This window comes from Cherax quadricarinatus, chromosome 20, assembly GCF_038502225.1.
Source record: "Cherax quadricarinatus isolate ZL_2023a chromosome 20, ASM3850222v1, whole genome shotgun sequence".
Lineage (NCBI taxonomy): Eukaryota > Metazoa > Arthropoda > Malacostraca > Decapoda > Parastacidae > Cherax > Cherax quadricarinatus.
The window spans coordinates 42750676-42778331 of record NC_091311.1 but is presented as its reverse complement, the minus strand read 5'-3'; the positions used below and the strand labels follow the sequence as shown (position 1 = coordinate 42778331).

The 27656-nt window shown below is 40.2% G+C and overlaps 1 protein-coding gene across 5 annotated transcripts in view; it reads right to left on the bottom strand.

The window, feature by feature from the left end:
* Positions 1-469: 469 nt before the first annotated feature.
* The window catches only part of LOC128700771 (uncharacterized), a 102719-nt gene continuing 75532 nt past the window's right edge, over positions 470-27656 (bottom strand). For 2 of the 5 annotated variants that reach the window (XM_053794222.2, XM_053794213.2), the window contains exons 2-5: positions 16548-19438; positions 6010-6405; positions 2484-2603; positions 476-814 (exon numbers count right to left, since the gene is read on the bottom strand). In XM_053794222.2, the coding sequence (XP_053650197.2) occupies positions 795-814; positions 2484-2603; positions 6010-6405; positions 16548-19422 (3411 nt within the window). In that variant the 5' untranslated portion in view covers positions 19423-19438 and the 3' untranslated portion in view covers positions 476-794. Of the gene's footprint in view, positions 815-2483; positions 2604-6002; positions 6406-16547; positions 19439-22494; positions 22675-27656 lie in introns of those variants that run through there. The other 3 variants (XM_053794230.2, XR_011392232.1, XM_053794248.2) reach the window with 3 other exon arrangements.

Genomic DNA, 27656 nt, shown 5'->3' with positions numbered 1-27656 from the left:
GGAGATAAAACACCTCAATTACTGGGAGCGCTTGAGGTTTCTAAACCTGTATTCCCTGGAACGCAGGAGGGAGAGATACATGATTATATACACCTGGAAAATCCTAGAGGGACTAGTACCAAACTTGCACACGAAAATCACTCACTACGAAAGCAAAAGACTTGGCAGACGATGCACCATCCCCCCAATGAAAAGCAGGGGTGTCACTAGCACGTTAAGAGACCATACAATAAGTGTCAGGGGCCCGAGACTGTTCAACTGCCTCCCAGCACACATAAGGGGGATTACCAACAGACCCCTGGCAGTCTTCAAGCTGGCACTGGACAAGCACCTAAAGACAGTTCCTGATCAGCCGGGCTGTGGCTCGTACGTTGGTTTGCGTGCAGCCAGCAGCAACAGCCTGGTTGATCAGGCGCTGATCCACCAGGAGGCCTGGTCACAGACCGGGCCGCGGGGGCGTTGACCCCCGAAACTCTCTCCAGGTAAACTCCAGGTAAACTCATCAAATGGTTGTAGTTCATGAGATGTATATTTTAATGTTTTCACACCCAGACAAATGATAACTGCTGTAGTATCAAAACTTATAAAGAACATCAGTTTCAACTACAGCTCAGTTTACAAACACTAGCAACTGTTTAGTTAATACTATGATTTATTTTCAAGAAAACTAGTATTCTTCAGTCAATCTTCTGCTTGTGATGACTGTAGATGGTGAGAGATGAAAACACTGCTGAAACTGGAGTGTATATTATTGGCGCATTAATTGATGATGTCCTTGCCTTGATTAGTTTTCTTCAAGTGGTACGCAATTCATCTGTCAGGATATAGAAATTTGAATTTAATTAGTAGTTACATGTAATGGGTTTCTGCTGTGGTTTTAGAAAAGGAAATAATCGCAACAATACATGTAGAGTATGTAAGGCTTACATACTTGTCCTCACTTGTAAATGGCACAAAAGATCTAGGCTTTTCAAAAATTATACTTATTTTTAATGTTGTAAATATAATTTGAATTTTATAAGTGGTACACACTACATGTTAGTGAAATAAGAAAATGAAAAAAAAAAAAAAGATTAGAACAGATTGTAAGACGTACACAATATCAGGTAGAAGTCACAGCCTGAGCTTATAATAATGCATACAATAATGATTCAAGAGTATTTAAGTTATCAGACGTTATCAATTCTTTCTCGGTGACTGAAAGGAAAACTTTCACACAAATAATCACAACGTACTGTTGCCTGATGAACAATTAGGTGTGTGGTCAACGAGTCACACAAAATTTATGCAATCTCATGTTCCAATTTCAACTGGCATTTAGGGTAAACATTTCATCGCATATAACTTTTCATGGTACATGTGGAAAATTTTGATAATTTTTCCTGTAATCTGTGCGATAACTGACAGGAAAATAAGGTTATGTGATAATGTAGGTATGCATCTTTAATGCGACTTTTAAAAGGTGTTCAAGCCACATGAGAACCTATATTCTCTACATCTTAATTTTTGTTATCTGTTAATTAAGTAGAATGTAATCAATGTAATTTAGAGGAAATTAGTATTCTGATAAGGAAAATTTACTACACACCTGAAAATGTCACTGAATATAATTAAATATATGTATATATAAGCGTTGAGAGAGGCATCGAAAAATGGCGGAACGTAAACATTAACTAACGAGTTCTATAGAATTTAATCGTGGGTCATCGAGTCCGATAGAAAGAACATCGGCAAAATTGTGGACATCGAAATGAGTGAATATAACATGTATGTGGAAGGGTTCAGATACATTGAAACGGTCATAATATGGCTGAAATGAAGATAACACCAGACGTGGTGATGTTGACCACTGCGTGTATTACAATAATTATATTCGCCTCCCAGTGTGAATTAAAACTCAGAACAGGTAAGGAAGATGGTAACTGGCCAATATTAGTTGCTTGCCTATAGGGGGCGTTAGGATATATCACCATGGTTATAATTTACTAAGATATCACCATTTAATTGAACCACTGTAATTACTAATACACAAGAAATTACTAAAGTCACATAGGTTTTTAGAATTACTATACAGTCCACAACCTAAATTACCAGTGTTACTGGCTTAAATTTCATAATATTCAGGAACCATATGTTCCTAATTTAAGGTCCTGAAGTGTGAGTTGAGCTGAGACGGCACTGAAGAGGGACATTGTTGCGACCCATTGTCACTAAAGCCCCACATGTTTCCCAGGTACATCAATATCAGTAAGTATAATCTGTTTTAGATGTGTCAGTTCTCCCGTTATGTGGGTAAAAGGGTAATTCAAGATTGTACTTGTAAAATTCATCCATAAAAATTTCTCAAAACACCGGAGTAGGGGTGTAGAAAATGAGGTGATAGTTCAATAACCCTCTGTTTAACAGAAGCAAGATAATAAAGCGGAAATATAACATTAAATTTGAAGGATGACTGACGAAGTGAGTGAGATGTGAAGTGGTACCTGAGAAGTACGTAGTTGCTTCGAGTGGGGAAGAGACGACCAAGGACTCTGACGGACCCACAGTGGCGTCACCTGCTATATTACTGCCTGCGTCGTCTCCTGCGTCATCACCTGCGTCACCTACGCAGACAAATCATGCTCAACAATTGTTATGGATATTCAAGCATAAATATCTGAGCAGACATGCTATACTAAGAATTATTATAATCATGAGCCGATGCTAAGTCCTTGGATCAACAGCCAAGGCATCACTCCTCTAAATGAATAAATTCATTGAACCACGAGGCTTTTACCCCATATGAACATACAAAGTCCTATGGTTTAGAATGCTGCAATGGCAGAACTGTATTTTTATTACATATACATTACACACACACCAACTCAATAATTTATATATATATATATATATATATATATATATATATATATATATATATATATATATATATATATATATATATATATATATTTAACAACGGCCGTCTCCCACCGAGGCAGTGTGACCCCGAAAAAGATTTTATTTTACATTTAGTAATTTATACAAAGGGGGTTAATAACCCCTTGCACCCGGCATTTTAGTCGCCTCTTACGACATGTATGACTTAAGGAGGAAGCATTCTCCACTTTCCCATGGAAATGATAGGAAATAAATGAGAGCAAGAACTATTAAGAAAATAGAAGAAAACTCAGATGGGTGTGTAATACATATATAACGTGTACATGCCTGTGTAGTGTGACCCGAGTGTAAGTAGAAGTAGCAAGATGTTATCTTGGGTGTTTATGAGACTAAGAAAGAGACAATAATCCTACCAATGTGTAAAGCAATTACTAAGTATAAGGCTATGTAGTTTTAGATGAACAATAGACTAACTGCTGCACAATGTTACTGAGCCTCAGAACCTTTCTGGCCTCATTAAATGGTCAAATGTGTGACGAGGGCCATACATTGAAATCGGTGAATTAACGTAGTAACTAACATAACCAACATAAAACAAATTAATATATATTGCCCTCATGAACTGAAAGAACAAATCAAAATCAGTGCACCTTTTCCAAATGTCACTCATTTTGATACCAAAATAACTGTTTCAAATATATCAAGCTATTATTGAATATAACAGTTCATTAATGTTCAATCACAAGAATTAGCGTCATGAATAGCTATGCAAAACACACTTAAGTTTCTTGCTTAATCTTAATGCGATATTTAGGGTTGCAGTTTACTATAGAAAGCATTGACATCAAGTTCAATATTTGTGACAGTCTTAAAACTTTGTGAAAATGTTCATCTGTATGTCAGATCCAGAGCTTGACTTATTTCTATTTATCCTTGAAAGAAATGTTAACAGTGTGTGCTGCCGAAGACTGAACATACCTGCAGCAAGCTTCTTTAGGTTTATAAATGTGGCAGGTAGGATTAAAAAAAATCAACAGACTGTTTTCTTTGTAGAGTAAATGTCTCCGAGAGCGTTAGTTGTTTGCGCAAATTTGAAATATTTCACTTTGTGATTTCCATGCTTCTGGATGGCCCCTTGAAGATCCGTCTGTGGGCACAGGTTTCAGTGTCCCAGCTAAACTTGCTCACACCAATTTGTATACACTTTCTGCAGTAGTATATTTTTTTCGTGGGAGAGCGCTAAACCCGTTAAGAGTCGGATAGCTATTTGGGAAATGGGATAGTCAGATTCGACCCAAGGAAAAGGACACTTCCAACTCCTTGGATGAAGAACCCTTCGCTGGTGTCTTGACATATTTCTGGAGGGGTTCTACAGCAGCAATATCTACCATACTCTGCAATACGTACAACCCCTCCGTAATTTCAAAATTAGCATTTGTGCCCTTTATAAAATTTAGAAGTTGTGCCTAGAATGTAGTTCACTCATCTTGTGCCATATAATTGTTATTATTATTAATAATTACCTTAAGGGGAGGAGCACTAAACCAAGAGGGGTCATACTTCGCCTGGGGAAATGGTAGGCAATCAGGTTCGAGCCATGAAAATTGAGGATAAGTTCAATTCCTTACCGACTTGCCCCCTGAGGGGCATCAAGTGCCGAATAAAAAGGTTTAAAATATGTTGTCTTCTCTGTCAGTGTATTATGTAGCTTTTCTCTAGTCATCAACGTGCCTGGTGTTGTAGATGAATAATAAACTTACATTCCAGGAACAAGCAACCTTGTTAGGGCATATTTTCTCCATTATTTTTCCCATGTACTTCCCACACTCGCCATCGGTGAATGGTCTGTAGCTCTTGGCAAGATATTTAGCTATGTAATAGCCCCCAATGCAGATACATTTTCACCACTACGCTTTTTTAAAGATATTTTTCTCTTGAAACAGACCTTTTAAATTAATCTTTCTTGTCTGTATTATTATTATTATAATCAAAAAGAAGCGCTAAGCCACTTCTTGTCTGTACTTCTTGAAACAGTGAGTGTTTCTGATGACGAGATTCATAGCGCTCCTTGGAAATACACACTTTCATTGCATATCAGGCAAATGACCTCGTTGTTGCACAAAACAAAACAATCATTAGTTCACCTTTCACTAAACGTACTGTCTCTTCTTAGAGTAATTAGGCTTTTCTACATTTTTTAATAGCAGCCTGAAGAGGATTATAAGCACAATAACATTATTGCTATCTTTACTGGGCCTTCCAGCCTACACTGTCGCCATATACTGCGCCTCCATATCCACACTATGCATTACTGCTATCTCTGTCTTCACTATGCCTCCTTTCTTTTACCCAACTGTGCCCTCTACTATCACAATTTAATATACCGTGACTCTATAAGAGAGTAATATAAAGACACTTTTAGCAGAGCAAACTTTTATTTGACGTTATATAATAAAGTTTTCCTCTGTTACAATTGTCTTTATATAACATCAGTCAGTTATGAAGGTGTTTGAGGACGGTGGTGATCAAGGATGTAGCGTAGTATGGATAAGCAGAGTTGAGGCGACAGATGACTTACGCACGGGAGGGCTTGGGCTGTTGATGTTGTCATTTATTTGCATTTCACTAAAATATACAGTACCTTCTACCAAGTCCCGATTTGTTATGGCTCAGAAGTCAATGTGTGAAATGCCTGTGATTTTAATATAATAAATTTAGATGATAGCCAAGTTAATCATTTACCAGATTCTTTTTATTTGTTTCCAATTTCCCATTATCATATTTACATAGCTTTTATTATTAAGAAAGACAGTTATCTGAATGATAACGGTGAATTGTAATTATATAAGTACCTGTATAATGAATAATAATTGAGATAAAGAAGACAGATGTTCAAATATTGCATACCTAATGAAACATCCTAGCTAATGTTGAAAATACTTAAGTGATCTGTATAGGGAACTAGTAAGTGACTGAACTCAGTGTGATAGGTTCATGAATAAGTAGGCATATGACAACTCTTGCGATTGCTGTAACAGAAAGTGTGAGAGAAAGTTTGAAAGAGTGAGTGTATGTGTGTGTGTGTGTGTGTATGATACTGGAAGGTGAAGCAGAGTGCATACCACTAACCAGGCCTCTTGGCAGCAATGTGTGGCGATGGGAGGGACTCTTCTGGGGAAGGACTGCTCTGTTTCTGCAGGTTTTCACGAGAATCAGTGTGTTTAGTAGCCACATTACTATCAGAGTCTGTACAGCGAGGTGAAATGGCACGCCTCGTGGGAGCTGGTATAGTATGTGCAGGAGCTGGGTGAGTTACGGAAGCATTGCTGGGTGTAGCAGTGGTGCAAGCAGTGGGGGGCGTGATGCTGGTGTTAAGACCGTGAGAAACAAAATCTTGGGGCGGCAGGATGGGTGGCAGTGTTTTATCGCAGACAGCCGGGGAGAAGACTTCATCTTCGAGGACCTCATCATGATGTAGAGGGCTGTCTGAAGTTGACCTCTCACCTCCGTTGGTGCCCTCCTCACCTGAGACAGTTACCTCATCGTTAGTCAAGTCTTATATTATTAATACCACATGACTGATCTTACCATCCTCCTCCTCCTCCTCCTCCTCCTCCCTAGGTATTAAGTGACTGTTATTGGGTCACATGACATTGTTTTAGAGGCCCTAACCTATTATGAAAATTATATATTAATCCAGCTATCAAAGCTTTGTTCTTCGTAACATACACGTTAAGATAGTTACTAGGTACCCAGCCAATGATCTGACCTTTATAATTTCTCTCTACTCTTCTTAACATGCTAATGCTTTTATTTTCACTACTGATGTTACAAATGATACTTCCTTACGTTCTGCATTAATTTCTTTCAATCCCAGATACATTTTATCATAGCATGGAGAGTAAACCGTAATGCACATCATCAACATAGCCTAGAAGGACAGCTGGAGCAAATCAGGATAGTCGAATGTTGCAACTGTTTTTCACCATAGCATTAAACACAGGATTGCCGCCTCTCTCTTGGAATGTGCTCAGTTCCAATTTCATTTCCCTGCCATATTTTCCCCTAAACAGAAATCTAGTTCTACTGTTAGATATTCTTGAATATACATTAATAATATAGTTAACTCCCATCCCTACAAATTTATCAAATACGGCTATACAATAAATATTCTAGGCTTTTTCGACTGCCCTTTTTCATTTCAACAAAGGTTTGGTATATAACTTTCTGTTTATTTGCGATGAAATTATGAATAGATTTTTATACCTGCTTTCATGTCACCAAAAGTTGTTGTGTAAAGGAACCAAGAGTCAGAGTTTAGATATTGCCCGACGAGCGAGTTTATTGGTAGCGCCACCCTTCTTGTAAGATTTTCTTAAGGCCTCATATAATTTTATTTTTTTACAGTTGTTTTATATAAAATATCATGTATAATTTAACCTAGGATAATCCAATAAAGTAATGTAGTGTGACTTATTTCTATCAGAGTTCAGTGTAAGTAGCTGACACGCCACTGTAGATATCAATCTACACTTGGCTGTTTTCAATATCTACAGCAAGTTTCACCACCATTTCAGTATCAATTACTAATTGCAGCATATCCTGCATGTATTTATAAAATGCTACGAAAATGACTTAAAACATTTTTCTACTGCTCGTGAACACTAGTGGTATTAATTCCAAATTTCAGAATTTCTCCACATTCTATGACAGGGTATCCAAGATTGAAGCTTTTTTTTTCTCCTCAACACACTTTACATTATCTTTCCTGTCTTGGAGTTGATATACTAACCTGCCACACTTAAGAGAGAATTTGCTTGGGTGCTGCTTGGCAACCCCATTTCCCATTCCAGCCCACTTATACTTAGGTTTATTTATTACTTATAAAGGCATATCAAATGCCGACTTTATGTTTATTGATTGCATATAATTCGAGACCACATGTAACCAAAACAATGTAATGTTAAGCAGGAAAAAAATCTTGTTTTTTTTTTAACGCCCAAATTTGGATATCATCCGCCGGGGGTGATGCAGAGATACAGCACATTACTGTCTCTTAGACCTAGAAATGGGTAAATGATATGAGAGTAACTTTAGTGTTTATATATATATATATATATATATATATATATATATATATATATATATATATATATACTCTTGAGGCAATCTGTGTCGTGCCAGGAGCCTGGAGTTTACCTGGAGAGAGTTCCGGGAGTAATCGCCCCCGCGGCCCAGTCTGTGACCAGGCCTCCTGGTGGATCAGAGCCTGATCAACCAGGCTGTTACTGCTGGCTGGACGCAATCCAACGTACGAGCCACAGCCCGGCTAGTCATATAATTAATCGAAACAAAATTTCAAAATATCAACTGAAGATAAAACTCGCACCAGTGGATTGAAAATAAAAATAAAATAAGAACATAAGAAAGAACACTGTAACAGGCCTACTCACCCATGAGAAGCAGGTCCATGCCACCCCCCCGGCCAAGAACAATGACCACCTAGTCAGGTCATTTCCACGTAAGGAAGGAGCACGGCACCAGACCTGGTAGCCCAAGCTAGTCAGGTCCGACTCACACCCACTAATGTATTTATCCAACCTATTTTTAAAACTACACAACGTCTTAGCGTCTATGACGCCACTCGGGAGTTTGTTCCACTCATACACAACTCTACCAAACCAGTGCTTTCCTATGTCCTTCCTGAATCTGAATTTTTCCAACTTGAAACCATTGCTGCGAGTCCTGTCTTGGCTGGATATTTTCAGCACGCTATTTACATCCCCTTTATTTATTCCTGTTTTCCATTTATACACCTCAATCGTATCCCCCCTAATTCGACGCCTTTCTAGAGAGTGCAGATTCAGGCCCCTCAGTCTATCCCATAGTGAAGATTTCTGATACATGGGATTCATTTTGTCATCCTCCTTTGTACGTTTTCCAGTGCATTTATATCCATTCTGTGATATGGTGACCAGAATTGTGCAGCATAATCTAAATGAGGCTTAACCAAGGATATATAGAGTTGAAGAACAACTTGAGGACTTCTATTATTTATACTTTTTGATATGAAGCCAAGGATTGTGTTAGCTTTATTGCGAACACTTATACACTGTTGTCTTGGTTTCAGCTTACTGCTAACCAGAACTCCTAAATCCTTTTCGCAATCAGTAGTATTAAGATCTACACTATTTACTTTATAAGTGGCATGGTTATTGTCCTGGCCGAAATTTAGCACTTTGCATTTGTCTATATTAAACTGCATCTGCCACTTCTCCGAACACTGCATTAGTCTATTCAAACCATCCTGGAGTCAAATCAATCAAATAAGATCAGGTAAGATCCCAATGGATGAGCGGGGAAGACGGGACAGATGAAGAATAGCTCTGGAGACGAGTGTTCTTAGTCAGAGAAATAGAGCCAGGGCTTAACCCAGCAGCTAAGGCGATCGTGGGTCAGACTTGAGAACAGGAATAGCAGGGACTGTTGTATCGAACTTGTGGTAGTTGAAGTCTTGAATCTTGAGTAGCTGGCAGCAGGCTAGGTCACATCAGAGGGTAGAACACATATGGGAGTTATAGGAGTAACTGAGGAGGCAGGTTAGCAATGGAGACATTTTCGAACTTTTTGAAGCTGCTCCTAGATAGATGGTATAATTTAGCCTTGTTACTGAAGGTGAAACGTAGAGGCTTGATGAACTCAAGAACTTGGGTGAGTGTGAAGTAAAGCGGTGATTCACAGGCATACTTGACTGTTCCAGCACCGAGGCTTTTGTAGAGGTCAACGTTGTCAGCGGTGGAAGTGGTTATAGAAGTTACAGGAGCAGTTGCTTGGGCAGGAGACAGGTCTGCAGGTGCAGTAAAGTTCAGGGCGTTGGGAAGGATCTTGAGGATGTCTGCTGAAGGTGTGGAGTCCGGAAAATTGAAGGCAGACATGTTGTTCAGACGGAATAGTTCGTTAATAGTGGTGTTGAAAGTGCCGGGGTTTGCTGCGTTTGCAAGGTGTGCATACACCATGCAGTACAGCACCTTGGAGGAAGCACCGTCGGGGAGTGGAGAGAGGGAGTTGCTGGTCGAAGGTGCCTGTAGCTTAGCATGTAGAGTCTTGGTGGTGTCGGTTTGTGGTTTGGTCATTGCAGCGTATGTCGGTGAATTGGAGGTGTTCTTTAGAACTTTAGTTTTCTTCACTATGATTTCTTTCCTGAGTAGGCACTTAGCTGCAAGGGTATGATTATTACCCTTGCAGTTAAGACATGTTGGTGCTGTAGTAATGGTGCAGGATCTGAAATCGTGTCCATCATCCCCACATTTTGAACAAAACTTCTTATCCTTGATGGGGCAGTCCTTGGTGGTGTGGTTATAGGAGTAGCAGGTCCTGCAGTGGGAGATGTATGTGAAACGTTCTTGTTTTATTTGACTTGGGTGAATGTGGTAATATGAGATGGCCAGACCGTCAGAGAGAGCTTGGGCAGCCATGGAGACGTCTGAGAATGTAATCTTTAGCATAGAAGAGGCGTTGGGGATCTTGGAGATGCTGTCTACCGAGGCCCAGGTGTTTTGTTCCTCAATGGATGTCTTCAGTGCTTCAGTAGAGAGAGAAGTGACGATATTGTCCAGTCTTTTCACAAAGACCGAACGTTTCGACTTCAAGAATGGAGACGGGGATAGAGTGAATTGTTGTGTTTGTAGGGTCCTGATTGAAGAGTCGTTCATTAGTTTTGATGTTTCCGTGTCGTCTGTGCAGACGACAATGAAGGAGTCCTTCAGAGAGTGGATTGCCGTAAATTTGACCTGCAGGCAGGTCTTAACGACGGTAGCTAAGAACATAAGAACATAAGAACGAAGGAACACTGCAGAAGGCCTACTGGCCCATGCGAGGCAGGTCCAAGTCTCCCACCGGCCCAAGCCAATGCACCCAACCTAGTCACATTGACTTAAGGGAGGAACACGGCAACCGACCTGGTAGCACAAGCTATCAGGTCTAACTCACACCCACCCACATCTACTCATGTATTTATCCAACCTATTTTTAAAGCTACACAACGTTCTGGCCTCTATAACGGTACTTGGGAGTTTGTTCCACTCATCCACAACTCTATTACCAAACCAGTACTTTCCTATATCCTTCCTGAATCTGAATTTTTCCAACTTTAAACCATTGCTGCGAGTCCTGTCTAGGCTAGATATTTTCAGCACACTATTTACATCCCCTTTATTTATTCCTGTCTTCCATTTATACACCTCAATCATATCCCCCCTAATTCTACGTCTTTCTAGAGAGTGCAGTTTCAGGGCCCTCAGTCTATCCTCATAGGGAAGGTTTCTGATACATGGGATCAACTTTGTCATCCTCCTTTGTACATTTTCCAGAGAATTTATATCCATTCTGTAATACGGTGACCAAAACTGTGCAGCATAATCTAAATGAGGCCTAACCAAGGATGTATAGAGTTGAAGAACAACCTGAGGACTCCTATTATTTATGCTTCTTGATATGAAGCCAAGGATTCTATTAGCTTTATTGCGAACACTTATGCACTGTTGTCTTGGTTTCAGATTACTGCTAACCAGAACTCCTAAATCTTTTTCGCAATCCGTAATATTAAGATCTACATTATTTAGTTTATATGTGGCATGGTTATTGTCCTGTCCAACATTTAGAACTTTGCATTTGTCTATATTAAACTGCATCTGCCACTTCTCCGACCACTGCATCAGTCTATTCAAATCTTCCTGGAGTGCTCGAATGTCCTCGTCAGAATGAATTCGACGGCCTATTTTGGTGTCATCGGCAAACTTGCCGATGTCGCTCTTTATGCCCTCATCTATGTCGTTTATGTAGATTGTGAACAGCAGGGGGCCCAACACTGACCCCTGTGGAACACCGCTCGTGACGCTTCCCCACTCTGATTTCTCCCCATTTATGCAAACTCTCTGCTGCCTATTTGTCAACCATGCCTCTATCCAGGAAAAAATTTCTCCTCCTATTCCATGTGCTTTAATTTTCCTCAATAGTCTCTGATGTGGGACCCTGTCAAAAGCCTTACTGAAGTCCATATACACAATATCATATTCATTACCATGATCTACCTCCTCAAATACCTTAGTGAAAAAAGTTAATAAATTCGTAAGGCAGGAACGCCCCTTTGTAAAACCATGCTGAGATTCGTTGATTAATTTATGCTTTTCAAGGTGGCTACGAACTGCCTCGGCAATTATTGATTCCATAAATTTTCCCACTATGGAGGTTAGGCTTATTGGTCTATAGTTCGAAGCTAAGGACCTGTCACCTGTTTTGAAAATAGGTATCACATTTGCCATTTTCCACTTATCTGGCACCATGCCAGTTTGTAGTGATATGTTGAAAAGATTAGCCAAAGGTGTGCTAAGCTCCTCTTTACATTCCTTTAGAACCCTTGCATACAGTTCATCAGGGCCTGGGGATTTGTTAGGTTTTAATTTATCTATTTGCCTAAGGACCATGTCACTTGTGACCCTAATAGTGCACAGTTTATTATCGTCCTGTTCTACATAATTTATCATTACTGGAATATCGCTGGTATCCTCCTGTGTAAAAACTGAGAGGAAGTATGTGTTAAAAATTCTACACATTTCCTTATCACTGTCAGTGAGCTGACCCGAGGAACTTTTGAGTGGGCCTATCTTGTCCCTGATCTTACTTCTGTATACCTGAAAGAATCCTTTTGGGTTAGTCTTCGATTCTCTTGCAACTTTAACCTCATAATCTCTTTTTGCTTTTCTAATTCCCTTTTTTATTTCTCTCTTTAACTGAATATATCGATTTCTCAATTGCCCCTCTCCTCTTTTGATTTGCCTATATATGCCTCTCTTTTGACCAGTCAGATATTTTAATCTATTGTTCATCCATTTAGGATCATTTTTGTTTGATCTGATTTCCCTATTTGGAACATAATTTGACTGAGCAGCTAGAACTATGCCCTGGAAAGCATCATATCGGCAACCATCACCACCTACCTGACCCTTAGTCAGGTCATTCCAGTTCAGCCCACCTAAGTAATTTTTCAGTCCTATGAAATCAGCCAAGCGAAAGTCAGGGACGGAGACTTGATTGCCATTATTAGGGGAATTCCATGATATATTAAAACTGAGTGATTTGTGATCACTTTCCCCAAGCTCATCATTAACCTCAAGGTTATTAATTAGTGTTTCCCTACTGGCAAGAACCAAGTCAAGGAGGTTATTTCCCCTAGTTGGCTCTGTCACAAACTAAAGCTAACTTCGAGGAGTCATTTATTGCACCATTCACAGGCTTGATTTTCACACGATGCGACAGCATTGTGAGAAGGTTGTGATGTTTGTAGAATATAAATTCCCCTCCCCGGCGGGGTAGAAGAGAGGCTTCTTGAGTGTAGAGCAACTGTGTGATCGGACAGAGCACGACAGGAATGGAGTGTACTAATGTCCTCAATAGAATGAATTGGACGGCCTATTTTGGTGTCATCAGCAAATTTGCTTATGTCGCTATTTATTCCCTCATCTATATCGTTTATGTAAATTCTGAACAACAAGGGGCCCAACATTGACCCCTGTGGAACACCGCTTGTGACGTGCCCCATTCTGATTTCTCCCCATTTATGCATACTCTTTGCTGCCTGTTTGTCAACCACACCTCTACCCAGGAAATTTTTTTTTCTATTCCGTGTGCCTTATGTTTCTTCAAAAGTCTCTGATGTGGAACTCTATCGAAAGCCTTACTGAAGTCCATATACACAATATCATATTCATTACCATGATCTACTTCCTCAAACACCTTAGCGAAAAAGTTTGTAAATTCGAAAGACAGGAACGCCCTTTAGTAAAACCGTGTTGAGATTCATTTATCAATTTATGCCTATCAAGATGGCTACGAATTGCCTCGGCAATTATTGATTCCATAAATTTTCCCACTATGGAGGTAAGGCTTACTGGTCTATAGTTCGAAGCTAAGGACCTGTCACCTGCCTTGTAAATAGGTACTGTATACCTGTCTTGCACAAGTATTACATTTGCCATTTTCCACTTATCAGGCACTATGCCAGTTTGTAGTGATATGTTGAAAAGATTAGCCAAAGGTTTGCAAAGTTCCTCTTTACATTCCTTTAAACCCTTGCAAACAGTTCATCAGGGCCTGGGGATCTGTTAGGTTTTAATTTCTCTATTTGTCTGAGGACCATGTTACTAGTTACTGCAATCGTGCAAAGTTTATTATCGTCCTGTTCTACATAATTTATTATTTCTGGAATTTCACTAGTATCTTCCTGAGTAAAAACTGAGTGGAAGTAAGAAATTGAAAATTTCACACATATCCCTATCACTGTCAGTGATCTGAGCTACTCTTAAGTGGGCCTATCTTGTCTCTAATCTTACTTCTGTATACCTGAAAGAACCCTTTTGGGTTAGTCTTCGAATCCCTTGCGACCTTAGCCTCATAATCCCTTTTTGCTTTTTTATTCCTTTTTTTATTTCTCTTTAATTGAATATACTGATTTCTTAACTGCCCGTTCCCTCTTTTGATACACCTAAAAATGCCTCTCTTTTGACCATTGAGATGTTTTAATCTACTGTTCATCCATTTGGGATCATTTTTGTTAGATCTAATTTCCCTACTCGAAACAAAAGTTAGATGAGCAGCTAGAACTATGCTCTGAAAAACGTTATATTGGCAATCAACACCAGCTACCTGACCCATAGTCAGATCATCCCAATTTAGCCCACCCAGGTAATTTTTCAGTCCCATGAAATTAGCCAATCGAAAGTCTGGGACAGAGACTTGATTGCAGTTTACTGGGTAATTCCATAATATATTGAAACTACGTGATTTGTGATCACTTTCCCCAAGCTCATCATTAACCTCAAAATTATTAATTAGTGAATCTTTGTTAGCAAGAACCAAGTCAAGCAGATTGTTTCCTCTAGTTGGTTCTGTCATAAACTGTTTTAAAAAAGCAATCCTGAACTGTATCAAGAAAGTCACTAGACTAAAGATTTCCTGTCAAATTGTTCCAATCAATTTGTCTAAAGTTAAAATCCCCCATTAACACAACATTTTCATATCTAGACGCCTTATTAGTGTTTCAAATTACTGTAGTTATACAAGTTTGGAGCAACTTACCCTACAATATTAATGACGCTAAATACTCTACCGTTTCATAGTTTCATATAAAGGTTGGACAAACACAGCCTCGCATTGGCCATGGAACCTTCGGTGGTTTCCTTCGTAATGCAAGTGTTCATAAGTGCACAGAGATGCATGCAAGTGATGTGTGCATGCACAGTCATACATACACATTAGTGTATGCAGACTATATATATATATATATATATATATATATATATATATATATATATATATATATATATATATATATATATGTATGTATATATATATATATATATATATATATATATATATATATATATATATATATATATATATATATATATATATATATATATATATATATATATATATATATATATATATATATATATATATATATATATATATATATATATATATATATATATATATATATATGTCGTGCCGAATAGGCAGAACTTGCGATCTTGGCTTAAATAGCAACGTTCATCTTGCCATATAGGACAAGTGAAAATTTGTATATGCAATAATTTCGCCAAAATCATTCTGAACCTAACGAAAAAAATATATTTCACTGTGTTTGTTTAGTATTAAATTACTGTAAACAAATCTAAAATATATATAGTTGGGTTAGGCTAAAATAAATTGCTCTTGTTATAATAAGGTTAGGTAAGTTTTCTAAGATTCTTTTGGTGCAAAATTAAAAAAATTTACATTAACCTTAATGAAAAAAATTTATCTTTAAACGTATAAGAGAAAATTTCAGAAAGGACTTAATTTTAAATGAGTTCTTGCTAATTGACCAGTTTTACATATTCGGCACGACATATATATATATATATATATATATATATATATATATATATATATATATATATATATATATATATATATATATATATATATATATATATATATATATATATATATATATATATATATATATATATATATATATATATATTTATATATATATATATATATATATATATATATATATATATATATATATATATATATATATATATATATATATATATATATATATATATATATATATATTTCATTTATGTTAAATTAATAATTTTCTACCAAAAGAACCTTAGAAAACTTACCTAACCTTATTATAACAAGCGCAATTTAATTTAGCCTCATCCAACTAAATATATTTTAGATAAGTTCACAATACTTTAATAATAAAAACAATGAAATATATTTTTTCGCTAAGTTTAGAATGATTTTTGCGAAATTATTGCATACACATTTTAGTTTGCCTTATACGGCAAGAAGAGCGTTGCTATTTAACCCAAAATCATAAATTTTACCTATTTATATTGCAGGTATTCTAGTAAATATACTCTTAGTAAATAAATGTCATGTACACCAATAATATATGATCATGTGGGTGTTGTATGGGTGTGAAGAGCTGTGTTTGAGAATACTAATCTAAATATTTTTATCTAAGTACCTAGAAAATTGTGCTGAAAACTTTATTAGTTTTGAAAACACTGATTGGCCTAAGTATAGATATCCCATGATTGACATACCGTTGTGTGCAACCTTGATGAGCTGGTTAAGGATTTGGTCTGGGGTGCAGGATTCCCAGCCCCAGTCCTGGAGGAGGGCTGATGGGAGACATAACTTAACTACTGTCAAGAAGTCCTCTCTCAGCCGCTGGTGTGGGTTGGGGTCCTGCGAGGGCTGTGCTCCGCCCCGCCTAATCACAGATGCTAACTGCTGCTCTGGAGAACAAGACGCCTGTTGCAGTTTTAAAGCCTCTGGCACCGATAAGAGATCATTCAGCACCAGCTTCAGACGCCCCATGAAAGCCTCATCTTTGAAGGTGTCATTCGGGGTTTGAGTGAGAGATTTGTCCTGCGAAATTGTGTGGTGTGGCAAGCTATTCTGGCATCTTGTAGTGGTCGACTCGTAATGTAGTTGTCCAGCACCAGGCACGGATGCAGGTCGTTTGTTTGATACAGTATTGTTAGTCATAGACTGTGGTCTAAGGGGCGGTTCCGAGGCTGGTCTCTGAAGATTAACATAGCGAGAGCTGTGGAGGCGATGAAGCTGGCCTGGCCCTACATGGCAAATCTTAACCTCTGTTTTCTTCGACTCTGCACTGTGATGGGACTCGCTACTTCCTTCAAGCTGTGAATTATGTTTAGTATTTTGATTAGTCTTTTCTTCGCTCACATTGGGCTTATTTTGGGTAACTTGTTGCTCATTTGCTGGCAAGGCAGTTTGTTTATCTCCGTTGTCTAAGGTAGCCATAGGTTTACATGTATCATACTTACAGTCATTAGATTTTTTCGAAGCTTCGTAGTTGTTATTATTATAGGTTTTATCATGGAGAACGGCAGTATCACTTTTGGATCTGCTATGACCTTGTCCTCTCAGTGTTCCAGTAACAAGTTCGTCTTTTCTCGAAGGCACACGTGGAAGTTGATAGTTTAGTGGTGGTTCTAATGAAAGACAACGACGGAATAAAGGATGATTGTTTCGAGAAGAAACTTCAGGATTTTCTGTGGATGGGTTATGATGATGACTGTCCTGCAGTGATGTCGCCTGAGGTGCTTGTGCCACGTGGTTTTGCCATTGGGCAGTACGCTCTTGCCCCGAATGAGAGCTTTTTAGGGGCCGAATATGCTGAGAAATGTTGGCCTCCAAACTTTGTCGACGAAGATCAATTACATCAGCTTGTCTCTGTGATATATTGATGGGAGAATCGCGGGATTTTGTCTCTTTTGCATCAAGCGGTGGGCCTATGGGGATAAGCTCCACACAGGGTTTTGGAGGTTCCATAAGCCTACGTCCCTGTATTCTCTCGGGAGGCTTATCCAAGCTATCAGAAGGGCGCTTTACACCCCAGGATGGGTCACAGCTTTTTAGCTGCTCCGGTGTGTAGAGGGGTCTGATTGGGACAGTGGCTCGAAACCTCTCTGGTGATGCATGTGTGGACATGATGGGAGCCTGAGATGTTTGTCCATGCCAGGCTACATCTCGAACAGCCTCCGGACAAGTCTCAAAAGGATGCTTAGGATATCCCTCAGGCAATTGAGGATGCATAGGGCGATACTGACCAGGGCTCGGATGAGCGTTTACGGAATATAGAGCACCTTGAGAATGATGAATGTTGACAGAATTGGCCGGGATGTACATTTCACGTATGGTTCCATGCTTCTGATGCTCAATATGACTTTGTAGATTAGGTCTATCAGAAACTTGCTGTGGAGAAGGTCGACTTGCAACTGTAACTGATGATTGTTCAGGTGATTGTGGAGGCGCACCAGGTGTGTTATGAAGAGTACGAGGAGGAATTCCGTAAGGAACTTCTTTATGTCTAGGGTGTGCGTGGTGCATATCAGGCGATGCGAAGCGTGTGTCGTGATGGAAGGTAGGTGCTCCTGGCGGGGAATGATGCAGGGCTGGAGAAGGATAAGGTCTGAGATCTGTTGAATGGAGAACAGCTGGGGAGCCGTGTGGTAGTGACAAGCGGTGGTTACCTGGTTCTGACGGGGCTCTTGCACGCATCATTGGGGGTCTATTTATGGGTGGGGAGACAGGTCCAACTGATCCTATGAGCTGATATCTGCCAGAGTACTGCGGAAAGTGACGATACGGATGCGGTTCTCCAGGATGCATGGGTATGCGGTGCTGGACAGTGTATGTAGGGTCGGGAGGGTGGGGTTGATACTGGTGATAGTGATGGCGGACTTCTGCAACCGTGTAAGAGCCTTCCGCAGTAGGCCGGTACTTAGGGTGCATACCGTGATGGAACCTTACTTCAGGGTGTCGCAGCCGGTTGCCCAGTGGTATGTTTATTGGTGGTGGCCGCACCCCTCGCAGGTACTGAATATTGGCTGGAACACCGTGTGTATTGCTAAACACCTCTGACTGATGGTGACCGGCTGGCGGCTCATCAACCACGTTCTCCACGAGATCAGAGTCTATTCCTACGGCTGAACACACTCTAGCCAGGATATCTTCTGGGTCTTCCTTTTGGTTACTTGTTTTTATCATTTCACGAACTTCTACACTTGCTGAAGCTTCCAAAAGCCGTTTCTTTTTAGGTATAGGTTCACTCACCCAGCGTCCGTTATCAGACACCTGTGGCTGGTTTGTCATGTGCGGATTACCTGTTTGATGGCTAACAGCTGACTGAATAGTTTTTGAGTGATTTGTTATAGGCTGAGTACAAGGTGGTTGTGAAGATGGATGAGTTGCTGCCGGTTCAGTTACTGTTGACCGTGTAGTGGATCTCGAATCTGTAGTTGTGTTTTCTGGAGCCAGGGCGGCATTGGCCATGACAGGTGTGAAGTGTGTGGTAGTGGTAGTGGCAGTGGTAATAGACTGGGGTGAGTGTGGAGCGATCGGCAGCAGATCGACGGGGTCACGTAGTTTGAGACGAGGCATGCTCATCCCGCCCCCACACACTCTGTGGAACAATTACTCTTGTTAATAAAATCCTTATCATAAAAAGACTAACAAAATAAATGGAATGTGTTCACATGTAGCCTGTAAATTTGGAAATAATAACTGGATATTTCGGTCCGTCCTGGATATGAACAATTATCAAATCACGAGCGAAATGCACAGAAACGTCGTTTCAGTTTTAATTTAAATTATAGGCTAGTTTTGAGTTACTTTATCTACAGCAAATTGTACTATTTAATGATAATTTATACTATGTCAAGTACACATCACTTTGACATATAGCCATAATAAGATTATTAGGTATCCCTGAGGGGAAACCTTTGTGGTTGCCTGATATTATTTTGTTCATAACTCGAGAATGCTTCATCCAATATGCTTCAAATTTTCAACACTTGTGCATGGTAACAAAATTCTTGGAACAACTGGCATGTTCACATGCTCTATGACCAAAGTTGTTGAATCTTTTCTCAGCATAATGGAATGGCTCAGATAACTTCCAAAACCTCGGTGGCATAGCTACAAACGACGACAGCAGTGATATTCAGATGTGTAGGTGCAGATCTGACTATTACGTAAAATAGTGTTCTTTTGTGTCTATGATGTCTGTGACCTCAACTACATTCTTAGGCATTTGTATGTTATTTACACTAGCTTGCATAAAACTTAACTCTTAAAAGCAGGTTAATCATACTTAGGGAAAATTTTGGATTAATTTTAGCTTGCGTAGGTCCCAGTTCACTCTTTTGAAGAAATTGGAAAAAATGAAATATTGCTTTTCATGCGATAATTTCTGAGTGTCACATCTGATTATCTTCAAACCTTCTATTCTCATAACGTGATAATGGAACTTCTGAGGCGCTTCAAGCTTAATGTGCTTGTTTATTTTAGTATATTAATCTCTTGAGATTTTTAATTAGATGTGCGTTATTAATTTATGCCGCAATCTGCACTATTCCAATTGTAGATCAATGGTTCAGAGAACCGACACGTTGATAAATCAACGTGTCGGTTCTCTGAACCATTCATCTACAATCCTGTCAGACACTGCAACTTCTTGAGATCTTAATACTTGGGAATTCTTCGCTTTCCTAATCCTTGGGCACGACCTACTTCCACATTGAACAAATGTGACACCACCTACGACTGCTGCACCTCTCCTGCCTACGGTCTATAAGCTCCTTCTCTGCACTTATGCCGTATTCTATTCAAGATTGATGGACTGACCACATCGACTCAAGGCTGAGGGACTGATTACCTCATTCTCCTCCTATTCTTCAAGATTCTCCTTTGTATGGACTGATGAAGCCACTGTGTGGCGAAACGTTTCCTCAATGAAGATACCCAAGAGTTGCACATGTGTCTAGTTTATCACTATTCCAATTGCTTGCACTGAAACACAAAGGACTGGAGTTATGGAATACGGGAATACTTTCTTCGGATCGAGGAACAACCGAAATACATTTGTCTTTAGTATGTACCTCAAGCCATCATGTGTGCGGTGCATGAGTGTCAGGTCATGTCATATGGATAAAATATTATTGAATATTTGCCAAAGAATTAGCTAAGAGGTTGCCAATTTTTTTGATCAATTATGGATACATGACTTTCCTTTTCATTATAGTGTTATGATAAATGGATTGACTTATCTATCTTGCTCTGTCTCAGGTTTGAGAAGTTTTTTCAGGGTATTTGCCCATTAGTCTCTTATACACAGACTGTTATAATCAAATACCTCATTAATTCTGATATGCAATCGAAAGTTAATTAGATGATATACAGCGGAAAAATTATAATACTGATATTCAGTTGTACCGCTGAGTATAAGTCTTACAATCATGCTTAAGGGAATTAAGAACAGTTATGGAGGATAAACAGTCTTACAATTAAGGTGTCAACCTTCGGTGTTTGTACACGTTTAGGCTTTCAAGGATATAGCAAATACCTGGGATAAGAGGAAGCCCAATTGTTCTTAAAGAACTTCTCTCAAGATGGGAACCATTTCACAATCCCCAGTGTGCCGAAGAAATATTCACAACGTTTTGGTTCATCTTGGACCATTGTCAACTTACACGAGTTGCGTCGTCTAAATTTTCTTCTACAAATTGCGGATTAACTGTAATTTGCTGCAGTGTTTAGCAGTGTGACAACGACAACACATCCACTGCACTGGTGGGTTGCTAAGGGGAAGAGCAGGTAATATGTACTTAACTACCACTGAAAGGAGATATTAAGCCTTTCCATGTGTTCAGTATCCTGAGGAACACCTAAGGGTAATTCTCAAGGCTTTGTTTTGCCTCTGTTGACACTTAGTGTATACAAGTTGCATTATTCTCGTAATTTTTATATTTACTATTATTAAGTAGAGTGAAGCCCTGCCACAACCCTGAACCTCTCTGTATTGAGACTATGTAATAATCACTTGTGCACGATAAGTTTTAAGTACAAGGCCTATGGATTACACGTAGCACAGTGCTAGCGCATTCAGCCACAATTAAATGTATCAGGGGTGAGGGGAGAGGAACGTATGGGGGAGTCTCAAACCAACTGTGCATATTATCTTACAGTAAATATATATACGAAGGAGTTAGTCGACTGTTGTGCGTCGCATCATGGGCAGAAATTATAAAATGAAGCCCAATGAAAAATAATTCACATTGACGTTACCACTGACAGCATGTCAACTCCGCCCCACATAATTTCATAGATTTTTTTATGAATAATAGAATAAATGTTTTACAGTTTCAAAGTCCACAGTAAATCTATATAATTAATGACCCATTTAAGAAGGCAAACTTGGTATTATGAGGTGTCACTGCGAGCACTGAGGCGATACCAGGAAGCCAAATAGTTGTCATCTATATTGCAGGTAAGTATGTTGGCAGCAGTATGTTCACACCATCCAGCACTCCTCCCTCTAGTCCGTACCCCGGACCCAAGCCAGGCCCCGGGCCCTACCACGCCTGGACCCCCAGCAAAGCCCAGACCCCTGCCCCTCCCACGGCCCGGCCCCCATCCATGCTCCCCGTTCTGTTCCCCGTCTTGCCACAAGCTACCTACCTGGAGGGTATTCCGGGAATCAACGCCCCCGCCCACCGGTCCACGACCAGGCCTCCCGGTGGATCAGGGCCTGATCAACGAAGCTGTTACTGATGTCCGGACGCAGTTCAACGTACGAACCACAGCCCGGCTCCCTGCCTCGCCCTCCTCTCCCGCACTGAATCGCCCTCCCCCGCACTGCCTCGCCCCCGCCATGCCTCACCCCGTCATGCCTCACCCTCTTGCCGCTGGGGAAGAAATATTGACTTCATTAAAAATGTAAGATAAATGCACCACGCCTATGTACCTCTATGATTAATACTTTACGATCGTTACACTACCCACTAATGTAATCAATGTATTTTTTTTATCGACAACTGGAGATGTTTGAGACTTATTGGTCAAGCTGTCAGCCAGGAGGCCTGGTCTTGGGCCGGGCCGCCGGGGCGGTGACCCCAGGAATGGACTACAGATAATCTCCAGGAAGGTAATGTTGAGGTTAGTACAAGAGCATCACCACGTACAAACACCACAAATTACACAAACATTACCCGCACGGGTAATGGATGAATGGAGTTCTATGACAAAGTAACAGATGCGAGACAGAAGAGAGGGTTGGGTGGTATGCATTTCCTTCGACAAAACGAAGGCAATAATAAAGTTGGTAGAATTACCGACAATATGTAAAGTAAAACGACACAAGTGCAACTGTGACATTTTTATTGTGGCAATGTTTCGCTCTCTAGGAGCGGCTTGACAAAGCTCCTGGAGAGCCTTAGACTCTATCACTCTACTCGGAAGACTGTCACATGCAGCTTTCTCCACCTGACCCAGCATTCTCATCCTATAAATACTCACGTATGTTTCACCCAGGTAGATCTGTGACTTGATGAAGCCCACTGCATGGGCGAAACATTGTCAATAAAGGATCACATTATACTGCTTAAGTGTTTATATTTCCACTGTGTCGGTATTTTATACCATTTATTTCTATCCAATCAATGCTTGTCTGCCAAATGTAAGAGTAGCCTTCAGTACTCTCACCAGGCTTTCATAGTTCATTATACAACATACGTTATTCCCATATTGGAGTATGCAGCACTGGCACAGAACCTCACACGAAAAAAAAACACGTTAAGAAACTGAAGAAAGTGCAGAAGTATGCGACAAGGAGTATGAGCTACGAGAAGGAAAATCTAATGTCATTTGAGGACGGAATTGCCAGAGGAGACGTATTAACATTAAAAACATTCAGGGATTTGATTGGGTAGACATGGACAGGCTATTTGAGAGGGATACAGCTGGAAGTTAAAGACACAGATGAGCCACAGGGATGTCAAGACATATTTTGTAACTAATGCGACATTTTAGTGTGGCAACGTTATGCTCTACAGGAGCTTTAAGCCGTTCAGCCTCAGTGTGGTCGGTAAGTGGAATGATCTCTATGAAGAAGTGGCGGAGGCAGACTCCAAACATAGTTCTAAAAGTATGATAATGGGTCCACGAGGCTAGGAGGATGTTATCTGGGAAGTGACAAGTTGAGAGGTGGGGCCAGGAGCTGAGACCTGACCCCGGTCACCACAAATATGTAGGTATATCACTTACAGACACCACAAGTCACACATTACCAATTACAAACAAGCAATCTGAGAGCTAATTAACTTCACAACTACTGAGCAGCAGTACGGACATGCGCGAAACAACCCTTCTTTGCACTGTTTTTTTTTTTTATCACAAACAGCTCGTTTGTAAACTGGAACACTAAGCACTTTGTGAGTCTAGGACCTACTGTGCCTGTTTAGATTTGTCTTTCGGTAATTATAATTGCAAACGTGAGAATTAAATATTTACTAGGTCTTTAAGTGGCTTGTGTTTATAGCGTGAGAGCGTCTCATGCGATCAGCTTCAAGTTTACAACACCAGTGTACTTTAACCAGGGAAAGATTCATGCAACTATTGGCACGCACAGGTACACTCTGGTCACTGTTACACAGACCATTCCTTGGATTTGGTTTCCGTGCAGTAACTTGAGAAAGGTACTTTTGGTCGGCTTCAAACGTTCGACATTGGTGTGTCCTACCTAGAAGAATATTGAGATTTTTATTGGAATATTTGGCTGCTAATTTTAATTTTTTTAATATGGCATCTTATTCTTTCAGTGAAATAAGTAAAGTATTCCTCTGGAATAGCTGTAATCTTATTAACTAATACATTATATAGAAAAGATTGTACCCAGTAAGTAGAGGCTTGCTAGATGCAAATCATCAGTTGTCTAATACACTTAATAAATCTAGAATCGTTGGATTCCTAGTAATTAAAGAATTCCTTTACTAATGGGCTTCAAACTTTCAGCGCTGGTCCGCTTCGTTCAAGGAAAGATTCTCATTGCTTTTGGCTGTGCAAGTTTTAATATGTTAATTTTTGTTGGCATGTGCGGGTGCCGTCAGGTCAAGATTGGGACTAAAATGTGATAACTTAAGAATGCATGTGATTGCCTTCAAATTTTCAACTTTGTTGTATCCTATCTAGAAGCGGGTTTGAGTAGTTTTCATTGGTGTGTAGATACCAATTTGTCAACTCCGTTTCTAAAATGAAATGACATTTTTTAGTAAAATAACTTGTAAGCTTCCGCTGAACGACTTCAGATGTCATATCACGGGCGAGAAAGGTAAACTAATTACCCTCAGTATGGGAAAGTATGAGTAGTGAGGTGGGCCAGTGTGGACTATCTCGCCTCATACACAATATGCAGGACTACTCAATTCCACTTAACTTTCTACTCACAAATCAGTCTAGCTTGGTTGATCAGACCCTGATCCACCACGAGGCCTGGTCTCAGACCGGGCCGCGGGGGTGTTGACCCACGAAACCCTCTCCAGTTATACCTACCTGGAGGGTATTCCGAGGACCAACGCCCACGCGGCCCGGTCCACGACCAGGCCTTCCGGTAGATCAGGGCCTGATCAACCAGGCTGTTACTGCTGGCCGCACGTAGTCTCACATACGAACCACAGCCCGGCTGATCCGGCATCGACTTTAAGTATCTGTCCAGTTCCCTCTTGAAGGCAGCCAGGGGTCTATTGGTAATTCCCCTTATGCCTGGTGGGAAGCTGTTGAACAGTCTTGGGCCCTGGACACTTAAGTAAATACATTATTTCACATTTTATATCGTAGCCTGGAGAAAAGTTCAGCTTCACTGTCTAGAACATTGTGACGCTGAAGCAGGAGAATGGAGCCTTATATTATACTGCAAAGGTGATCACATCTTTACCTCGCCTCTATTCCTGCTGTCTCCGTATCAGTTTCCTCTCTAACTGACTGAAGAAGCCTACTGTGTAGGCGAAACATTTCAACAATAAAGGTAACCAACTGTTGCAGCAAAATGTCTCTCACTCGTACTACACAGTGTATGAAAAGAGACAGAATGCCTCCATGACCTTTGGAAAACCAAAAATGAAAACTCACTGAAATTCACTAGCTAGAGGTCAGTTCCAATGGGAAAATTCACCAAGTAGACTCCATAAAGGCCAAAGTCCCCTGACAGCACTAGAGTGTGAAGGTATAGGGGAATTAACACCAAATACTACGATCACAAACAGAAACCCGAGATCCAGTCTCAAGGTATCATACTGAGACTCAACCTTGGCAATCACATAAAGGTGAGAATACAAGGGAGTACATATGTGTACATACACACACACACAGCATATGGGCGCCTGGCAAACCTGAAAACAGCGTCCCGATACCTCAGTAAGGAATCGTTCAAGAATCTGTACACCGTGTACGTCAGGCCCATACTGGAGTATGCAGCACCAGTTTGGAACCCACACCTGGTCAAGCACGTCAAGAAATTAGAGAAAGTACAGAGGTTTGCAACAAGGCTAGTTCTGGAGCTCAGGGGAATGTCCTACGAAGAAAGGATGAGGGAAATCGGCCTGACGATATTGGAGGACAGGAGGGTCAGGGAAGACATGATAACGACATACAAAATACTGTGTGGAATAGACAAGGTGAACAGAAATAGAATGTTCCAGAGAGGGGACACAGAAACAAGGGGTCACAATTGGAAGCTGAAGACTCAGACGAGTTAAACGGATGCTAGGAAGTATTTCTTCAGTCATAGAGTTGTCAGGAAGTGGAATAGTCTGGCAAGTGATGTAGTGGAGGCAGGAACCATACATAGTTTTAAGACGAGGTATGATAAAGCTCATGGAGCAGGGAGAGAGAGAGAGGATCTAGTAGCGACCAGTGAAGAGGCGGGGCCAGGAGCTGAGTCTCGACTCCTGCAACCACAATTAGGTGATTATACACACACTAATGATGTACGCGTACTGAATAACTTAAAAATGTTTACACACAATTTAATTTAATGCTTCTTGTCCCTGAAGCATGTCACCTGCCTACACCTTCCCTGCCCACACCAGTGCCAACATCACTGAGTGTTCTCCGTCATCACTGGTGACTATCAACACACGAGGCTGCGGTGTGGTCTTACAATGTTTACAAACACCCGCCCTTAGCCAATATTAGTGGGCGGCTTTGGTGGGTAGGGTGGTGGGCGTAAATAGCAAGTGATGAAGTAAGTTTATTCAGGTATACACAAATACAGTTACATAGATTATCATATATAGCAGCATACGTGTAAAGTACCTGGGATAACCCAAAAAAGTCAGACAGAGTGACTTATTTCCATTGGGATCCTTTTACCTTATTATTATAATATAAAGGTGATAATATCTTATTATTATTCTCTAATGGAGATAACATCTTATTATCATACTATTAAGACTATCTACTACATGAAGGTCATTAAGACTATCATTTCCCTCCCTTTCTGTAGCAAGTTATACTTTTGTATCAATGAAATCACATATTACTCGGGTAGATAATTTCCAGTAGATCCTTCATGTGTTAGCCCAAATCACCGACCAGTATGTTTTAAATAAGTGACCCACTGATCAGATCAGACTGGTTCCGAACCCTCGACTGGTCCGAACCCTCGACTGGTCCGAACCCTCGACTGGTCCGAACCCTTGACTGGTCCGAACCCTCGACTGGTCCGAACCCTCGACTGGTCCGAACCCTTGACTGGTCCGAACCCTTGATGGTTTCAAACGGATTCGTTGGACAATAAAGCAGACTGTAAACGGATGGGGTTGTAGGCGCCCTTATCAAACACAAAC